The sequence below is a fragment of the Nuphar pumila genome, chromosome 3, assembly GCF_984573655.1.
Source record: "Nuphar pumila chromosome 3, dmNupPumi1.hap1.1, whole genome shotgun sequence".
Lineage (NCBI taxonomy): Eukaryota > Viridiplantae > Streptophyta > Magnoliopsida > Nymphaeales > Nymphaeaceae > Nuphar > Nuphar pumila.
The window spans coordinates 38,079,540-38,100,550 of NC_143251.1; the positions used below are offsets into that span (position 1 = coordinate 38,079,540).

At 36.3% G+C, this 21,011-nt stretch overlaps 1 protein-coding gene across 2 annotated transcripts in view; it reads left to right on the forward strand.

Moving 5' to 3' along the window:
* The first annotated feature begins 871 nt into the window (after positions 1-871).
* Positions 872-21,011, forward strand: part of LOC149842626 (uncharacterized) — an 89,706-nt gene continuing 69,566 nt past the window's right edge. Inside the window, exons 1-5 of one of the 2 annotated variants that reach the window (XM_089999331.1) lie at positions 872-1,526; positions 3,014-3,268; positions 3,363-3,487; positions 3,615-3,659; positions 5,089-5,170. In XM_089999331.1, the coding sequence (XP_089855457.1) occupies positions 1,353-1,526; positions 3,014-3,268; positions 3,363-3,487; positions 3,615-3,659; positions 5,089-5,170 (681 nt within the window). In that variant the 5' untranslated portion in view covers positions 872-1,352. The remainder of the gene's footprint in view (positions 1,527-3,013; positions 3,269-3,362; positions 3,488-3,614; positions 3,660-5,088; positions 5,171-21,011) is intronic. The other variant, XR_016430797.1, reaches the window with a different exon arrangement.

The following is a 21,011-nucleotide window of genomic DNA, read 5'->3' on the forward strand; positions in this document are numbered from 1 at the left end:
TTGAATTAATCATGAGTTTGTTTTTAAGTTCAAGTCCAAATTACAAATTGACCCTGATTAGGGCACATCATATCTAGTAATGCCCACCACATCAGAACTAAATCTGACCCATTTACATCCCTACTCTTATTGAAATGTGGTGTTAGAGTTTTCTCAACATGGTATTTTGACTACACTATTGTCAAAGAAAAAAAGGTCATTGAGAAAACTGCATCCCACTGCTCTCAAACGGTAGAGGATGTTTAAAAAACAGCAACACCTCCCATTCAAGCGCCTTTTAACCTTTTTACTGTAAAGTAACCACAATATATGCAGGTTTCTTTTAACCTTTTTACTATAAACTAACCACAATATATGCAGGCTTAGTAATTCACCAAAAATAACATGCAACAGAGACTTTGTAAAACCTAGACCTTGCAGCCTGTCCTTTTGACTCACGTTTCAGTCACAGTCAGGAATCAGACAATTCCCTACCTAAAATTTGGTGCCATATTGTCCTTTTTTCCCTATGTCCCCATCAAAAAGGCTTCATCATTAAAACTTCCATGATTTTCAAAGTACAAATGCAGGATCCTTTCTGTCATTAACCAGTGAACACATGCACATTTCTGGAAATTGCCCCACTTGTACTCCAAAGGACATAATCCCATGTACTGCTGCTAAAAAGAGAGTTAATACAGGACAGATGGGTCCAATTAAACTGCCCCTTAATCCAGGTGGGGTGCCCTTAATTCAGGGCATTTTGGTCATTTTGGGGGACCAAAAGGGGAGACTAATTTGCTAGAATCTCGTGACTCATCCTCTGGGCCAAAAAAGGGGAAATGATTTTCACAAGTCCTCTTTTTATTTTTTATCAGAAATAGCAAAAAAGTGGGAAAAAACGGGAATTTCAAAGGCGGGGGATCTTGCTCTCCACTGTCGTCTAGAGCTGTGAGGAGCGGCCAATGGGAGAGCTCCACAGTGCCACGTAGGCACCCCTGCAGAGGCCCAACCTCACACTTCTCTAATGGTAGTCAATGCTTGATGGGAAGCAAAGGAGCAAAAGGGGATCAATATCTTAAAATCGATAAAACTACCCCTTCTTTGCAAAATCTGGGTGTGTTTTTCCCGGTTTATCCTGTTTTCTCCTTCGTCCTTTTGTGCAAAAGGGACAAACCAATTGTTGGGTTTTTGTGGGTTTCTCGAGATTTTGGTGAATTTGGGGAATTGGATTTCGATTAGATTGCGAAAAAAAGAGATTTGTGTTCTTTGTTATTTTGTGGGGGTTTCCTTTTTCCCTTCTTGGGTGATTTGGATTAGATGGGGAGTGATTGTTTTTGTTGATTGGGGAGAAGTTGTGGGTAATTGGGGCGATGGGGAAATTGGGGAGTGGTCGGAAGAGCTATTCCACGTCGCCGAACGATTATCAGTTGCTGGAGGAAATCGGATACGGCGCGAGCGCTACCGTCTACCGAGCGATCTACCTCCCTTACAATGAAGTTGTCGCGATCAAGTGCTTGGATCTCGACAGATGCAATAGCAATCTGGTATACCCACGAAAGCAAAAAAAAAAAAGTATCTCCATCTTTGTTTTGATGTACTTTGGTTTATGAATTTTGCCGTTGTTGGTTCTTCCCGATTTCCTTCTTTGTTTCCCTTTTTCAGTTATCTATATATCATGATTTGGTGATTGTTATCCGTAATTTGGCTGTGAGTATTCTTGGTGTAGTTTGCATTAGTGGGTGTTTGAACTTTTTGATGTGTTTGTTAATTTGAATTGGTTCCCTATCTACGAAGTTTCGGTTTTGGGTGTGGTATATGAGGTTGGTACTTGTTAGTTGATTTCTGTAATGTAGGTTTCATCTTCAATCGTCGTTTTATTTGATAAACTACTAGAATTGAATGAAGTGTGTGCTAGATGTGCTTTTGAGATGGTATTTGAGTATGCGGATGGAACGAGCCTCCTTGTTAAGTCAGTGATGACTGGAACAGATACTGTAACCATGATTGTGGTGTTGAATTCAAGTAAATGGCCGTGATAGGCTTTCCACGGTCGGGAGGATTTTGATTGCATCAGCTGTGCAGGTTTGCTCTCTCATATAAGTTTACATACGGGAGTATGACACTTCCAGGTGAGTTGGCTTTCTCACTGTTGTGTACTCATGAAGAATTGTCATCTCCTAGAGTAATATGGCGTTTTTTCAGAAGTCTAACTCAGAGAAATGCACGAGCTATCTTTCATCATGGAGTAATTGCTATTCTTTATCTCAGTGCTCAGACCTGCAAAATTGCGCGGCACTATGACCATAAGGCAATTCATGAATGGGGACAATTTTTTGCTCTCTTTGAAGGAAGTAGATTTCTTTTGGTAGGTATTGGTGAAAGAATTAATCAGTCTTGCCAGGAAGAGGCAAATCTTCATGATTCACTGCACCCATCTTGATGAAAACAGATTCTTCGAGCTTTCATGCAGTGACTGTTTCGGAAGGCATCAGAACTGAATTTGTACACATCTTTTGTCAGTTTCCTAAAAAAGGCTGATATTGCTATTTTCTATGCATGTCTCTTAATAAGCTTATTAATTTCATGGAATCGGATGTGTATTTTTTGATCTAGTTTTCTTGATGAAATCTTTCTAGACATTCCAACCAAGTTTAATGTTCATGTATTTGGGAAAGAAACCATGTTGAACGACACATTGCTAAATTTCTAGTCTGTAACTTGCTGGCTTAGTTCAATGTTCAGCCATAGTAGATCTTTGTGTTAATATATTTTCTTTGTTTTTGCGATATTATCCTCTCCCTCTCTCTCTCTCTCTCCTCCCTTATGTTTGTGTGTTTGTATGAAAATATGTATGCAGTATGCACGTTTGTGTAGTACACATGTACATATGCATGCATGTATGTATATATACTTGGAAGTGACATGATGCCTATTGTGAAGGATGACATACAATGAGAGTCCAAACATTTTGAGAGTTGTGCTGTCATTTGTAGCACAAAATTACACTGATAACATAATGCCTATTTTGTAGGATGACATACGACGAGAGGCTCAAACAATGAGTCTAATTGAACACCCAAGTGTAATAAGGGCTTATTGCTCTTTCGTTGTTGATCGATGCCTTTGGGTTGTTATGCCATTTATGGCAGAGGGGTCCTGCTTGCATATAATGAAGATTGCATATCCAGATGGATTTGAAGAGCCTGTGATTAGTTCTATTCTGAAAGAGGCACTTAAAGCTTTGGAGTACCTTCATCGACATGGGCATATTCATCGGGATGTGAAGGTGAAGGCTTCTCATCTAAATGATATCCATGTTGGTTGAGAGTGCATGTTTGAAATATTACAAGGCATGCCTTTTACTGTAAATTATTCTCTAGGCAGGAAATATCCTTCTTGATAGTAGCGGGGTTGTGAAGCTTGGTGATTTTGGTGTTTCTGCTTGCATGTTTGACAAGGGTGACAGACAACGTTCAAGAAATACTTTTGTTGGGACACCATGCTGGTGAGATATAAGCTCCTTTTCTCCTTGTGTATAACTTGTTATAGGTGGCTGTTTTCTCCATTTTGGTTGAAATGCAAGTTACTTGTGTTCTTTCTGTTAAACCATTTTCATTTTCCTTTCTTTAAAGGATGGCACCAGAGGTGTTACAGCCTGGTAGTGGATATGATTTCAAGTAAGTTTTCATTCTCTAATGTCTTATTGCTCTAGTGTTGTCATATGATATGTGGGCATATTGTTGACACATACAGAATTGGAACCAAAGTCAATCTAGCTGAGATGGTTCATCTAGATGTTATTGTATTGGCTATTGGATGGCTTGAACTATTTGACAGTGACTCAATCTGGATCCCTGGCATCCCATGCAGTTCTTGTTCTCTCTTTTACTAGGGCTTCTTTGTCAATGTTAGATTAATATGCAGACATTGCTTCTCTCATTCAAAAGTTAAATCTTGTGTAAAAGCTTCTTTAAGTATAAGATCATGAATTAAAGTCAATCTTTGAAACATACAAATCATCCTTCTAAATGTTGTATTTGACCCTTTAAGGATAACTAGAATTGGGATATATTTTTAATGGTTGATGACATTTGACATGTGAATTTCTGAGAAATTGTGGGAAAGCAAAAAAAATGTAACCCAACCATTTGACAGGTACTACTGTGTATCTAAAAGCATGCTTAAGCACTTGCATAGGTTCCTAAGGGACCTAGGTTTGCCTAGCCAACACCTAGATTGCACCTAGGTGCTAGTAGGGGTGGCCACGGGCCAGCCCAGCTCAGCTGGATTAGGGTCCAATAAGGGCCCGACAGGCCCAACCCATATCTTGGCCTAAGCCTGGCACAACTCAGTTATACTCGGGCCTGACCCAGTTAATAGCCTGATCTTGTCAGGCCCTTTGTAAAATACACATGGGCCCAGCCTGATTGGCCACCCTTAGGTGCAAGTGCCTGAGAATGACACATGGAAAGAGAATATTATTTTTTTACCTATAGTGTTAAAAAAAATAGAATCATGATCTTACAGTTTTGAAGTTTTAAACTATAGTGTTAACAGTTTGGATTAAAGTATTAAGAAGCCAGACTAGGACTTGATCGTTTAATGGAATCTTCAGATAGGATGACCTGATGACCTCATAAGAAGATACTCTGTGCTGTTAACTTTGCAAAGTCTTACTTGGAAATCTTTCTTGAGGTTAATGGGGTTACAATTTAGTAAAGTCTTAGATAATTAGACCTAGTATTTGACTGTAAGAATATCACAATCAGAGCTTAGTCTTGGCTAGTCAAGACTTAGTTGACTGCAAGGTTTGCCTAGGCTAGGTCAACTAAGACATTTTAATCCAGTCCTTGAAATTGTTAAATCATTGTGTTATAGTGTTTCACGAATCAACTTTTACTTTACGAGATAACTTCATGTTTCAAGTTTCCTTTTACGGTCTTTGTTTCATCTGTTGTCTCTTATGACAATACCATTAACTTCATGAATTACAAGTTCTGCATGGTAATATCTTTTTGATTCACACACACACACACACACACACACACACACAAAGGTTTATTAATAGCATTTCTGAAACTTGAAATTTCACTTGGTTGGTTGCAGGGCGGACATTTGGTCATTTGGAATAACTGCACTAGAGTTGGCACATGGTCATGCACCCTTTTCAAAGTATCCTCCAATGAAGGTAGCTAACAGTATACAATTTCAAACGTTGTTGAATGGAAAACCATGCTAAAATGCAGCATGATAATAAATCTGTACTAGTATGCAGTTTCAGATGTTGAGTAAAAGCCATGCTAAAATGTACCATCTTGATAAGTTCTTCTATTTTGAGATTTTGCTTCAATAGTTTATTTACCATGTATCTTTGTGTAGTCCGTCTGATCAGGTAAAACCAAGCTTTTTTGGAAGGTTAGAAATTACTATAGAAGTTGTGAAGAAGAACATGAAGCAGGTGATAAAATGCAACTGCGCAGTAGCTTTTGGTCCTCTATTTAAAAGCTTACACCATTTAACATTCAATTATATGGGAATTTGTTAGAGTAAGCCATTTATTATATGACTTATTAACTAATAAAGTGCCATGCTATGATATTCATCCTCGAGCTTATACTTTATGCTCCCTTCAAGTTATACATCGGTCTTGGTCATGGACAAGTTGCTGGTGAGGATGGTTGGTCTGGCTTCAGTTAGAGCCCATGAAAGTATTGACAACCTTTGTTGAAATGATGGCAGATACGTCATAGCAAGATGTAAAACTGGCCTCAATTTTAATATGTGCACTGCTGTATTATTAACAGTAACACCACTATTGATGATGAGGAATTTAAAGGTTCAGATCTCAGACTATAATCAGTGGGAAATTATCCAATACCACTGATTCTCTGATTTCTTGCGCTTGCCACACTTATTTCAGGGTTCACCTACATTTCATGATTGAAAGAATGATCACTATGAGTTGCTACTTGGCAGTACAGTTTTAGTTGTTAAGTGCCATGCACATGCTCAGATTGGCTTGCATTTGCTGTGTTTATTAAGATATCTGGATCTATATACACTACTACTTTTTGTACTCCATTCCTGGAGCTCATCTTACTTGCACAGAGTCAAACTTGAATAACAAATGACCTAGTCGGTCATAAGTGACATCATCTTAACTCCATTTGAGTGTGCACAACCTGGTCTAGACATGTTTATTTATTGGGAAGTGATGAGTGTTACTTCAACTTGTAACTGGGCTGGAACCTAAGGCCTTGTTTGGATGACGAGGCAAAACCTGGTTTGCTAAAAATCAGGGTTTTAATCTGTCTAGGTGACCAAAAACCTATTTTAGTTTTTTGGTCCTTAAAAAACTAAAAAAAAGCAAAAAAAAAAAAAAAACAGACTGGTCATTTTCCGACCAGCCACTGGCTGTGAAATGGCTGGGATGGTGGCCGGTGGCTGGCCGGAAAATAGCTGGAATGTCAAAAAAAAGAAAAGAAAATTGGGAACAATTAAAGTCTGCCCATTTTCCGGCCACCCATTGATCGGAAAATGGTCGGGATGGTGTCGCCCAATGCTGGCAAAACCATCCTGACAAGTGGGTGGCTGGACAGACTCAATACAAAAAAAGAAAGAAAGAAAAGGCCAGCCACCGACCAGATGGTTGACCATGTTTTAAACTTCAAAAAAACAAAAGAGTTTTCGACTGGTTCTGCCCCCCATTGGGCGATACCAGTCTGGCCATTTTCCAACCGGTGCCCAGCCGGAAATGGCCACACTGAAGTTGGTGGGGGGAGGGCTCACAAGAGACACCCGCAGGAGGGGCTATAGGGGTTGGGAGTGTCACAAAATGGAACAGATCCCGATGCACTCCAAAATGAATACCAATAACCCAAATATAATGTATTTGAATACAAACTAACCATTGGAACACAAGTATTATGCATGTATAATTTCATTAAGAATATTAAAAAATACAAAGAAGAAATTCAAAATATAAAGAACCTCACTACAAAACACTCAAAGCACTCAAAAGAACCTAAATCTACCCACCACTTTCCCAACCTTCACACATACACACACCCACACATTTATAGAGGAGGAGAGGAGAGGGAATAAAGAAGACCCCATTCTAGCCATTGGAGAGGGTCCAACGGCTAGTTGAAGTCAACCTAGGTTGACTAATATATTATATATAATATATATTGATATATGTATTATATATGTATAACTATATATACATACGTATATATAATATATATACGTATGTATATACATATATAATAATACATAGAATAGTACATACTTCTTAACATCTCCCTCAAACTTACAGTAATTCACTGCAAATTTGCAAATACAAATAAAAAACCTATTACATAAAAGATTTTCATTGACTTCATCAAGTTCTTCTATTCGTTGCTTCCTTAAAGGGTGCTTTTTGATCTTCAAACATATGCTCTATTATAGAAAGGGTCTTTAGGATCTTCAATATCATCAATACTTGCGACACAAAACATCCTAACTATATATATGATAAGAAGATTTAAAAAATTACCTATATATTATGGAGAGAAGATGGCCAAACACACCAAAAAAATACAATATATAGAAAATATTTAATAAGACAATTTAACAATTTTCAAAGCCACTTGAAGTAAGAAAAAAATTTTGACATTAATTTTAATAAATATTAATTTTTCAAACACGATAGTCATTGAGAGACTCACCTCAATAGATAATTTTTAAGAAATCATAGTTCTTAATTCATAAGAGTTCATAATTGCATATTATTAAAAAGGAGAGATGCATGCATAAAATATCTCAAAGATAAGCTCATAAATCATTAATCACTTTAAACATTCATGAAAACATGCATTATTCAAAGTCAATAAACATATATACCTATCTCAAAAATCCCATTAATGCATAAAAGGCATGAAATATGGATTTTCAAATATCAATACCATGAATAAATAACTCACAAAGGAGTTTACATCATAAGAACCCACAAAGGAGAATAAATTACTTAGATAGATTTCCTTTTAAGAACGAATTATTTTTACATAGTGGAAGATACAAGAAATGATTCAAACCATTCAATAAAGATTTAAGAAAAGACAAATAAACATGGATCAATTTGTAAAGAAACAAGAAGACTTCGATCACGAACCAAAGTGTTCCCTCGAGGAATCCACTTACAACACTCACAAAGAGAACCACAAAGTGTTCTAAAAGAACACACTCACAAACCCATAAAAGGGGATAAAAATATAATCTATTCAAGAAAGAATGTGTGCTAAAAGGCTTACAAATCAAAGGGAAGAACACCCCTATTTATACAAGAGGAGAGAAGTGAGAGACTAAAAAGGAGAGGGAGCCAAGCTAGCCGTTGGGAGCAGTCAAACCCAGTTTGACTCTCCCTAACATATATATTTATTATTAAATATATGTATTATATATTATATATATACAAGTATATATACATACAAGTATATATACATACAAGTATATATATACGTATATATGTATGTATATAATACCATACATACATACATAAGTATATGTAATGAAATATGCGGAAAAGAAATGTATGTCCTACAATGGACATTCACACATAGAAATCAAAGAACAAGTCCAAAAGAGGACATACACAAAAGCCAATAATGGCTAGAAAGCATAAAATCTTATAAATGCACAAAAGGGCTTGAAGAAGCCACACATTACAAAGGGGGAGACCCCACTTATTTATAGGCAAGAGAGGAGTGAGGGAGAGTTAGAGAAAAGCAAGAGAGAGGGACCATTGGGAGTCCCAACAAGGAGTCGTTGGGCTCCCAACGGTCACAATTGTGACCGTTGGGGGCCCAACGACTCTTTGTTGGGGCCCCCAATGGCTGTGCATTAAATGCACAAAAAGAAATAAAAAAAGACAAAAAAGAAAAAGGAAAAAAATAGAAAAAGAAAAAGGAAAAAAGAAGAAAAGGAAAAAGTCTAAAATGCCCCTATTGGGCGAGATTACAAAACTACCCCTTATCGGGTAGTGAATGAGAACTATATTTATATATATATATATATATATATATATAAATATAGGTATTACATATATTTTAACACCCTCAAGCTTTACGGGGATACAACAGAAAGTTTGTTGAGAAGAAACATGAAACGAGGAGCAGCAAGAGCTTTGGTGAAAAAGTCTGCCAACTGGTACTCGGATGTGACATAGGGCAGTGCTATGGTTCCTTTTAGGTATTCATCTCGAACATAGTGGCAATCCATCTCAATGTGTTTAGTACGCTCGTGGAAGGTGTGGTTGCTTGCAATATAGATAGCACTCTTGTTATCGCAACACATCTTCGAAGGAATTGAGATGACGATGCCCATATCACAGAGGAGACTTCTAAGCCACACAAGCTCCATGGTTGTAGTGGCCATTGCACGATATTCCGCTTCAGTTGAGGACAATGATACTTTATGCTGCTTCTTGCATCTCCAAGAAATCATAGAGTCACCTAGGAAAACACAAAAACCAGTGGTTGAGACTCTATCATTGGGATTTCCTCCCCAATCAGCATCTGTATAAGCAATTAAATCAAGGGATGATGAAGAGGAAAGAAAAACTCCCTTAGTTATGGTGTTTTTAATATATCTGACAATTCTTAAGACTGCACTCATGTGCACAGTTGTAGGTGCATGTTGAAATTGACTGACGGAGTGAACTGCATGAGCTATGTCTGGCCGAGTGATGGATAAGTATGTCAGAGACCCAACGAGTTGACGGTAGGGAGTAGGATTCTCAAGAAGTGTCCCATCTTCCAGTCTCAGCTTTGCATTGATAACCTCAGGGGTTTCTGTCTTCTTATCATTCGAAATTCCAGACTTGGCACAGATGTCAGCAGCAAGTTTCATCTGAGAGAGGATGTACCCTCGAGGTGAATATGCAACTTCAATACCTAGAAAATATCTTAAGAAACCAAGGTCAAACATGTCAAAATTTTCTTTTAAAATTTTCTTAATATCATGGATTCCTTGCTCATCACTTCCAGTGATGATCATATCATCAACATATAGTAGTAGAATAACTACAGAGGATCCTGCACTTTTCACAAATAACGCAGTGTCAGTATAACATGAACGAAAATTTAAGCTAGTCATTACAGTACTAAATCTGTCATGCCAAGCTTTCGGAGCTTGTTTTAACCCATATAGTGCCTTTTTTTAGTTTAAGAATTTTGTTTTCACCAATAGATACTCCTGGTGGAGGATCCATATAGACCTCTTCACTTAGTTCGCCATTAAGAAATGCGTTCTTAACATCCAATTGATAGATAGGCCATTTTTTAACGGATGCAACCGCAATAAGAGTCCTAACACTAGTCATTCTAGCTACGGGAGCAAAGGTTTCTTCATAGTCTATTCCGTACTCTTGATCATATCCTTTGGCTACCAACCTAGCTTTATAACGTTCTAATGACCCATCACTTTTAGTTTTAATTTTGAAGACCCATCTACATCCAATGGACTTCTTTCCAGTGGGTAATGAGGTTATTTCCCAAGTTTTAGCCTTTTCAAGGGCACTAAGTTCAAGTTTCATGGCTTCAACCCATTGAGGAATGTTTTTGGCTTCATTATAGTGTGACGGTTCATGATAAGAGTGTAATGCAATTAGGCATGCCCTATATTTAGGTGTTAGGGACTCATAGAAAACAAACCTATTAGGAGGATTGGAGATCCGGCTAGATCTCCTTAAAGAGGTTGCTTCTATGTTGGAATTTTGAGAATAGTTTTCTAAAGCGCTAATGGGAGTTTCTTGACCACGCCTAGCATAGGTTTGAATGGACCTATTTTCAACATCATTACTTGCATTTTCAACATTACTAAGAGGAGTATCCTCTAAATCATTAGGAACATCCTCTTCGTGAGGAGTCACATCTTCTTGAGAGAGAAGATCAAATAAGAAAGCATATTCGCTTTCATCAATATCTTTATTTTTCTCAAAACCGTTCTCATTTTCTAAAAATGTAACATCTTTGGATACATATAGTTTGTTGCTTTTGGGATCGAAGCACCTAAAACCCTTTTGATTTTCTCCGTATCCTAAGAACACACATTCGATAGCCTTGGGAGATAACTTATCTCTTTTATGTGTTAGGACAAAGCACTTACACCCAAAAATTCTTAATCTATTAAAATCGGGTGTTCTTTCAAAAAGTTTTTCATATGGAGATATATTTTGTAGGGATGAGGATATCATTCTATTTATCAAATAAGTGGAGGTTAAGGCGGCTTCGGCCCAATAGCATTTTGGAATTTCTTTGGAAATAAGAAGAGTCCTAGTGGTTTCCAAGATGTGTCTATGCTTTCTTTCGGCTAGACCGTTTTGTTGGGGAGTCCTAGGACATGACCTTTGATGACAAATTCCATTGGTTTCCAAATATTCTTGAAATTCATTTGATAGATATTCTCCACCGGAGTCGGATCGAAGAATGGAGATATTAGTTGAAAATTGATTTTTGACAATCATATGAAATTTTTTAAAGAAGTTAAAAACTTCGGATTTTAGATTGAGAAAATAGATCCACACATATCGAGTGAAATCATCAATGAAAGTAACATAATATGAGTATCCTCCTTTTGATATGACCGGAGAAGGACCCCAAACATCCGAATGAACTAATTCAAAGGGTCTTTTTGACACAAATGTTCTCTTTGGAAATGGGGTGGATTTCATTTTTCCAAAAATACAACTCTTGCAAACAAAATGTTTCTCATTACAAAATTTCTTTCCAAAGGGAAAGGAGTACATTTTTGAGAAGCTTGGATGTCCAAGTCTTTGATGCCAAGTTTCTATATTTTTATCTTGGACATGATTACAAAATGAGTTAGTAGGAAGTTTCAAGTGGGTCATGTAGTAGAGATCTCCCCTCCTATGGCCTTGCCCAATCCGCTTCCCGGACTGGAGATCCTGTATAGAACAATCCTTGGTTGAGAAGGAGATTTCACATCCATGATCACATATTTGGGAGACCGATAAAAGATTTAAATTAAGTTGAGGTACTACTCTTACATTTGGCACAAAAAAAACTTTTGAAAAATCTAAGGTTCCAAAACTTTTAACTTGTAAAGAGGTACCATCGGCGGTGGAAACAAAGGAATTTTTGGAGTTGCTACATACATTGGATAGTCCATTTTCAATAGGGGTCATATGAAAAGATGCTCCAGAGTCAAGGATCCAAGAAGGCGTACCTGGAGGAGAAGAAGAGGCAATGGCGGCTCCCGAAGTTGATGGCGACTTGAGTAGAATTTGTAGTGCTTCGGATAGTTGAGCAAGGGAGAAGGACTCTTTCCCTTTCATTGTCTCCTCCTTCTTTTGTGGGATTTCTTCAATAATAGCAACTTTACCTTTTGGAGGTTCATTTATCTTTGGACAATTAGGTCTTATATGACCCGGTTCTTGACAATGATGGCAAATGGCTTTCCTATAATTGCCATTATAGTTATTTTGCCTCCCAAAGTGTGGAGGCTTATATGCTTTCATATGATTGCCGGGTTTAGACACGGCAAGAACTTCATCTCCTCCTTTAATCATGCCAAGACGTGTTTCTTCTTGGCATATTTCGGCTATGGCATCTTCCAATGGAAGTGGTTTGGATCTATGAAGGAGGGAGGACCTAACTTGTTCATATTCGGGCCGAAGCCCATGTAAAAATTGGAAAAAGTGTTCTTTCTCCATTTGTTCTCTCCTCATTTCAACATCTTCACTTGATACCCATTTGGGTTCAAGAAGGGATAGCTCATCCCACAAAGGGCCAAGAGTGCTATAGTAATCTCTTACACTCATTTCACCTTGCTTAATGGTACGAATTTTTTCTTGGATGAAGAATTGACGAGCAAGGTCTTTTTGGGTATACATACCTTTCATAAAGAACCATGCTTCATTTGCTAGGCGGAATTTAGCAATGTTGGCGCAAATCTTTAACTCCACGTTGTTCATGAACCATGCAAGATTTTTTGCATGCTTACTTTCCCAATCTTCTACCTTGGATTGGTGATCTTCAATAGCTTTCATGCGAGCATTTCCTTCTGGAGCTTTTTCTTGATCACCATCAATTTTCGTAAGTTGAAGTTGAGGTTCCCTAATGGTGCCCATAACGTATCCCCAAAGTTTTTTACCTTTGAGGTTGTTCTCCATGGCGGCGGCCCACATCATGTAGTTAGTACCATTGAGCTTGAAGGAGAGATCAATCTTTTGTTCTCCTTCCATTATATAATCAAGAATGGAGGACAAACAAAGAGAGATAAAACAAGACAACTAGCAATATGAATCAAGAGCACAACCAAGGCTCTGATACCATGTAATGAAATATGCGGAAAAGAAATGTATGTCCTACAATGGACATTCACACATAGAAATCAAAGAACAAGTCCAAAAGAGGACATACACAAAAGCCAATAATGGCTAGAAAGCATAAAATCTTATAAATGCACAAAAGGGCTTGAAGAAGCCACACATTACAAAGGGGGAGACCCCACTTATTTATAGGCAAGAGAGGAGTGAGGGAGAGTTAGAGAAAAGCAAGAGAGAGGGACCATTGGGAGTCCCAACAAGGAGTCGTTGGGCTCCCAACGGTCACAATTGTGACCGTTGGGGGCCCAACGACTCTTTGTTGGGGCCCCCAATGGCTGTGCATTAAATGCACAAAAAGAAATAAAAAAAGACAAAAAAGAAAAAGGAAAAAAATAGAAAAAGAAAAAGGAAAAAAGAAGAAAAGGAAAAAGTCTAAAATGCCCCTATTGGGCGAGATTACAAAACTACCCCTTATCGGGTAGTGAATGAGAACTATATTTATATATATATATATAAATATAGGTATTACATATATTTTAACAGTATATATATAAATATATGTATAATTTAACACTCTCCCTCAAACTTATGGTAGGATAACCGAAAGTTTGTCTAAAAGTAAGTGAAACATAGGAGCAAAGAGAGGTTTGGTAAATAAGTCCGCCGACTGGTACTTTGATGTGACATAAGGCAAATCGATTGTTCTTTGAAGATATTTCTCTCGAATATAATGACAGTCCATCTAGATGTGCTTCATTCTTTTGTGAAAGGTGTTGTTTCTGGCAATGTATATAGCACTCTTGTTGTCACAACACATCTTTAAAGTTTCTGGAATCTTGATTCTCATATCAGCCAATAGTCTTCTCAGCCACACTACCTCTATTGTGGTAGTAGCTATGACTCGGTACTTGACTTCAGTTGAGTAAAGAGAAACTTTGTGTTTCTTTTTGTACCTCCACGCGATCAACGATTCACCTAAAAAAACATAAAAACCTATGGTTGAGTGTCTTGTTTGGATCACCTTCACAGTCTATATCTGTATATGCAAGTAAATCTAATGCAGAAGAGGAAGATATAAACAAGCTTCTAAAAAGAGAATTTTTAAGATATCTAATAATATGTAAAACAGTTTCCATGTGAACCGATGTGGGAGCGTGTTAAAACTGACTACCTATGTGTACAATGTTAAAATATATGTACTCATGTACTCACTCTCACACACACACACACACACACACATATATATATATATATATGTATATATATATATATATATATATATATATATATATATATATATATATATATATATATATATATGTGTGTGTGTGTGTGTGTGTGTGTGTGTGTGAAATACCTGATAGGGGTATTTTTATAATTTTCCATAATTGTTTTAGAAATAACTATTTTTGTTAAATAGGATTTTTTATTTTTTATCTTTTTTTTTTCTTTTTAAATGCTTTTTATTCAAAGCATTGGGGTCCCACATATAATCGTTGGGACGCCCAATGGTCATAAATATGACCGTTGGGGGCTCCCAACGACAATATGTGGGAGCCCCCAATGGCTCCCTTTATGTCTCTCTTTTGTATAAATAGGGGATTTCCCTCTCTTGTATTTTATGGCTCTTTGAGCTCTCATTCAATAAAGTTTCTATATTTTTTTATGTGTAGCCTTTTTTAAGGCCTCTTGTATTGTCCCTTAGTGGACTATTTCTATATTCTCCTTTGTGGGTTAGTGCTTGTCCATTATTGGATCTTGTGAATGCATTAAGCATTCTTGTTATACATTTCCGCATACTTCATTACATGGTATCAGAGCCATACGGTTCTTGGAACTAAAGTTGTGACATCATTCTTTCACCTCCCATCCATATCTCATTTACAATGGAATCAAAGATCGACCTATCCTTCAAGCTCAATGGAAAGAACTATATGATGTGGGCATCCGCAATGGAGAATAACCTCAAAGGAAAAAAACTTTGGGGTTATGTAATGGGTTCTATTTCGGAACCTCAATTGAAGCTCACCAAGATGGAAGTCAAGAGAAGACTCTTGAGGGAGATGATCTCCTCAAAGCCATTGAAGAACACCAAAGAAAGCTGGAGGATTGGGAGAGAAATCATGCAAAGATCATTGCATGGTTCATGAATAACGTAGAGCTAAAGGTATGTGCAAATATTGCTAAATTTTGAAGAGCCAATGAGGTTTGGTTTTTTATGAAGGGTATGTATACCCAAAAAGATCTTGCAAGGGCATACTTCTTGCAAGAAAAAGTAAAAACTATTAAGCAAAGGGATTTAAACATACAAGACTATTATAGTGCTCTAAATCCTCTATGGGATGAGCTGGCTCTTTTGGAGCCTAAATAAGTGGCTATGGAAGATGTAGAGCTTAGACAAAAACAAATGGAACAAGAAAGATTGTTTCAATTTTTATTTGGGCTTCGTCCCGAATTTGAACAAGGTCCTCTCTTCTACATAGATCCACTCTTCCTCCTTTGGAAGATGCCATTGCCGAAATTACTCAAGAAGAAACTCGGTTTGGCATAAGTAAATGTATAGATGAAGTTCTTGCCGTGTCTAAGTCCGACAATAATGTTAAAACATACAAACCACCACACTTTGGAAAACAAGAAAACTATAATAGAGGTAGAAAGATGATTGTTTGTTATCATTATTGAGCCGAGTCATATTAAGCCCGCTTGCCCAAAATTAAGTGGAACCTTTAAGCCTATGGTTGCTTCCGTCGAAGAATCAACCACAAAAGAAGATGGAGGTAAGAACGGAGATCTTAAAGAAACTCTTGGATAAATATCTATGGCTCTATAACAAATACTTAAAGCTACCTCCTCAACATCGGGTGCCCCCATTGCCTCTATATCTCCACCCGGTATGTATTCTTGGATCTTAGATTCCGAGACATCTTTTTATATGACTCCTCATGAAAATGCTTTGACCGATGTTTGCACCAATTCAAAATTATCTTGTGTTTCTACGGTCGATGAAACTTTTCTAAAAATCACAAGTATAGGAACTCTAGACTCAAAAAATTCTCAAAAAAATTTTATTCCAAAAGTAAGAGTAGTTCCAAAATTAAACCTAAACCTCTTTTCGGTTTCACAAATTGCTGACCATGGATGTGAAGTATCTTTCTCATCTAGTGGGTGCTTTGTGCAGGATCTCCAGTGCGAAAAGCGGATTGGGCAAGGCCATAGGAAGAAAGATCTCTACTATATGGACCATTTGACTCTTCCTACAAATTCTTTTTGTACTTATGTCCAAGACAAAAACATTGAAACTTGGCATAAAAGACTTGGACATCCAAGTTACTCAAAAATGTATCTTTTTCCTTTTAGAAATAAATTTTGTAAAGAAAAGATATAAATTGCAAAGATTGCATTTTTGTAAAAATAAAGTCTATCCCATTTCCAACTAAAACTTTCATTTCTTCAAGACCTTTTGAATTGGTGCACTCGGATGTTTGGGGTCCATCTCCCGTGATATCTAAAGGTGGTTATTCATATTATGTAACATTTATTGATGATTTTACTAGATATGTATGGATTTATTTCTTTAATCTAAAATTGAAAGTTTTTTCCTTTAAAGATTTTTTGTGTGAAAATTCAAAATCAATTTCAAAGTACCATATCTATCCTTAGATCCGATTCGGGTGGAGAATACCTTTTCAATGAATTTCAAGAATATTTAAAGCAAAATTAAATTTGTCATCAAAAGTCTTGCCCTAGAATACCACAACAAAACGGGCTAGCAGAAAGAAAACATAGGCATATTATAGAAACCGCTAGAACATTGCTTATTTCTAAGAATATTTCTAAAAACTATTGGGCCAAAGCCGTTTTGACCTCTACTTATTTAATAAATCGTATGCCATCTTCAAACTTTAAAAATATTTTCCCTTATGAAAAACTTTTTAAGATCACACCTGATTTCAATCGTGATCGTATTTTTGGGTGCAAATGCTTTGTTCTTTTGCAAAAAAGCGATAAGTTATCTCTAAAGGCAATTAAATGTGTTTTCCTTGGATATGGTGAAAATAAAAAATGATATAGACGCTTTGATTACAAAAATAATAGACTCTATGTCTTAAAAGATGTAACATTCTTAGAAGATGAAAATGGATTTGAAAATCTTGACAAAGAAGGATGAAATTGACTATATGTTTTTATATGATCTTTCTCTAATGGAAGATTAGTGTGATGATTCCTTGAATCATTTTGAAGTAATGAATGATGCACATCATGGAGTATTTAATATTGAAACATCACCAAGTAGTGATGACATTGCTGATAAAAATCTCCAAGTTTATACTCGACGAGAACAAGATAGACCTATTAGTGCTTTAAAATTTTTTTCTCAAGATAATGCATCTATTTAAGAAACCCCTCTTAGGCGATCTACTAGAGAATCCATTCTACCAAATGGATTTGTGTCATATGAATCACTTACACCTAATTATAGGGCTTGTCTAATAGCTTTATACTTATATCATGAGTCAACATATTATAATCAAGCAAAAAATATACCACATTGGATTGAAGCTACGAAAATCGAACTAGATGCTCTCAAGAATGCTGACACTTGGGAAATAATCAAACTTCCTCTGAATAAAAAACCTATTGGATGCCGGTGAATTTTTAAAGTCAAAACTAAAAGTGATGGTTCTTTAAAACAATATAAAGCTCGATTAATAGCTAAAAGATATTCATAAGAATACAGTATTGATTATGAAGAAACTTTTGCATCTGTAGCAAGAATGACTAGTGTTAGAACCTTGATAGTCGTAGCATCAACCCAAAAATGGCTAATATATCAATTAGATGTTAAAAATGCTTTTCTTAATGGAAAACTAAATGAAGAAGTATATATGGATCCTCCGCCAGGGTTTAACATTGGACAAGGTCAATCTCTTAAACTCTTAAAAGCATTATATGATCTTAAACAAGCTCTCAAGACTTGGCATGATAGATTTACTGATATCATGATTAAACTGGGTTTTCGTTCATGTTATAATGACACTGCTCTCTTTGTAAAAAGTGCAGGAACTAGTATTATTGTTCTTTTACTTTATGTCGATGATATGATCATTACAGGAAATGATCAAGTTGGTATTTGTAATGTTAAAAATATGTTAAAAGCTAGCTTTGATATGTCTGATTTAGGATTCCTAAGATACTTCTTAGCAATTGAAGTTGCTTATTCTCCTCGAGGATATATACTTTCTCAAATGAATCTTGTTGTAGATATATATACTAAATCTGAAATTTCAGATGACAAGAAGGTGAAGACTCTTGAAGTGATCTATGCAAAATTAAGACTAGAGGATGGGGTTCTTCTAGAAGATCTCACACCCTAGAGGCAACTTATTGATTCTCTCACTTATCTGTCCATTACCCGACCAAATATCACGTATGTCGTTCACTCTGCTAGCCAGCTTCAGCATGCTCCTACAACCGTGCATATGAGTGTTGTACTACGGATCGTCAGATACATCAAATATACCATCAATAAAGGGCTATTTCTATCTTCATCTTCTTCATTAGATCTATTTGCTTATACTGATGCTGACCGGAGAGGTAACCATAATGATCGAATCTTAACTACTGATTTTTGTGTTTTTTTAGGAGATTCTTTAATTGCCTAGAGATGCAAGAAGCAACAGAAAGTCTAGTTGTCTTCCATTGAAGCTGAATACAGGGCTATGACAACTGCTACAATGGAACTCGTGTGGATACAAAGTCTTCTCAAGGATATGGGTGTTGACATCTCCGGACCTTTGAAGTTGTGTTGCGACAACAAAAGTACAATTTATATTGCTAGCAATTACACCTTCCATGAGCGCACAAAGCACATAGAGATGGATTGTCACTATGTTCATGATGAATATCTGAGAGACACAATTACCTTGCCATATGCCACATCTGACAGACTTCTTCACTAAAGCTCATCCTGCTCCTCACTTTATCTTCCTACTTAGCAAACTTTCAGTCATCTCTCCGTAAAGTTTGAGGGGGGGGGTGTTAAAATATATCTACTCATATATATATATATATATATATATATATATATATATATATATATATATATATATATGAAATACCCGATAGGGGTATTTTTATAATTTCACATAGTTGTTTTAGAAACAACTATTTTTGTTAAATAGAATATTTTATTTTTTTATCATTTATCTTTTCTTTTTTTAAAATGCTTTTTATTCAGAGCATTGGGGGTCCCACATATAATCGTTGGGACCCCCAACGGTCATAAATATGACCGTTGGGGGCTCCCAACGACAATATGTGGGAGCCCTAATGGCTCCCCTTATGTCTCTCTTTTGTATAAATAGGGGATTCCCCTCTCTTGTATTTTATGACTCTTTGAGCTCCCATTCAATAAAGTTTCTATATTTTTTATGTGTATCCTTTTTTAAGGCCTTTTGTATTGTCCCTTAGTGGACTATTTCTATATTCTCCTTTATGGGTTAATGCTTGTCCATTATTGGATTTTATGAATGCATTGAGCATTCTTGTTATACATTTCTGCATACTTCATTATATACATCTTATATCAGGTCTAGTAATAGTTAGGTACGAAAGAGCTCCAATAAGCTGTCTATAAGGAGTTGGATCATTCAGAGGCTCAATATCAACAATTCTCATGTTGACATTTGTTACTTCAGGAGTGTCAATCTTCTTATCATCTGATATTCCAGACTTGAGAATAATGACAGAAGCAAACTTAGACTGAGATAATAAATAACCTCTAAGGGAATAAGCAACTTCTATCCCTAGAAAGTAAAGTAGAAAACCCAAATCAGTTATTTCAAAACTAGTTTTAAAAATGTTTTTGATATATTAAATTCCTTGTTTGTCGCCTCCTGTGATTATTATATCATATACATAGAGCAATAAAATGACAATACTTGTCACGAGCTGAAGAATATGCCTTGATGTGCTACTTATGGGCAAGCAAATACTTAGAGAATATGACCTCTTATGTGTCAATACACGAAAACACAAGAATGAGCCACTAAGGGCTGAGAAACACTCATAAAAATAATGGATATTATTGGGGAATGAACCCTTTTAAAATTCATAAATGGGGAGAGGGGTCTCACCCCTTTATATACAAAAACAAGGCCCTAGGGAGCCATTGGGACCTACCCAATGATTATAATTCTAGAAGTTGGGTAGGGTCCAACGACTCCCTACCCATTTCCCAAAAAGCCCTTTTAAGGTCTGGAATAAAAACAGAAAAACAAATAATAAAAATAAAAGAAATAAAAATACATTTATTTTAATACACATGTGAAAAGACTAAAATACCCCTGAATAATATATGTATAGACATACATATGTAAACACATAAATATATATGTTTACATTATATGTGTATACATTAAAAATACCTGCATTAGAATCCTTAACAAATAAAGTAATGTCAGTCAAGCAAGATCTAAAACTGATATCAAACATAACTTTGTTGAATCTATCATACCAGGCTTTGGGTGCCTGTTTCAACCCATATAATGCCTTTTGAAAGTGAAAAATCTTTCCTTAAGAAAGACTTATACCAGGAGGTGCCTCCATGTATATTTCTTCTATAAGTTTTTCATTTAAAAATGCGCTTTTAACATCCATTTGATAAATAAACCAGTTTTTAATTGACGCTATTGCAATA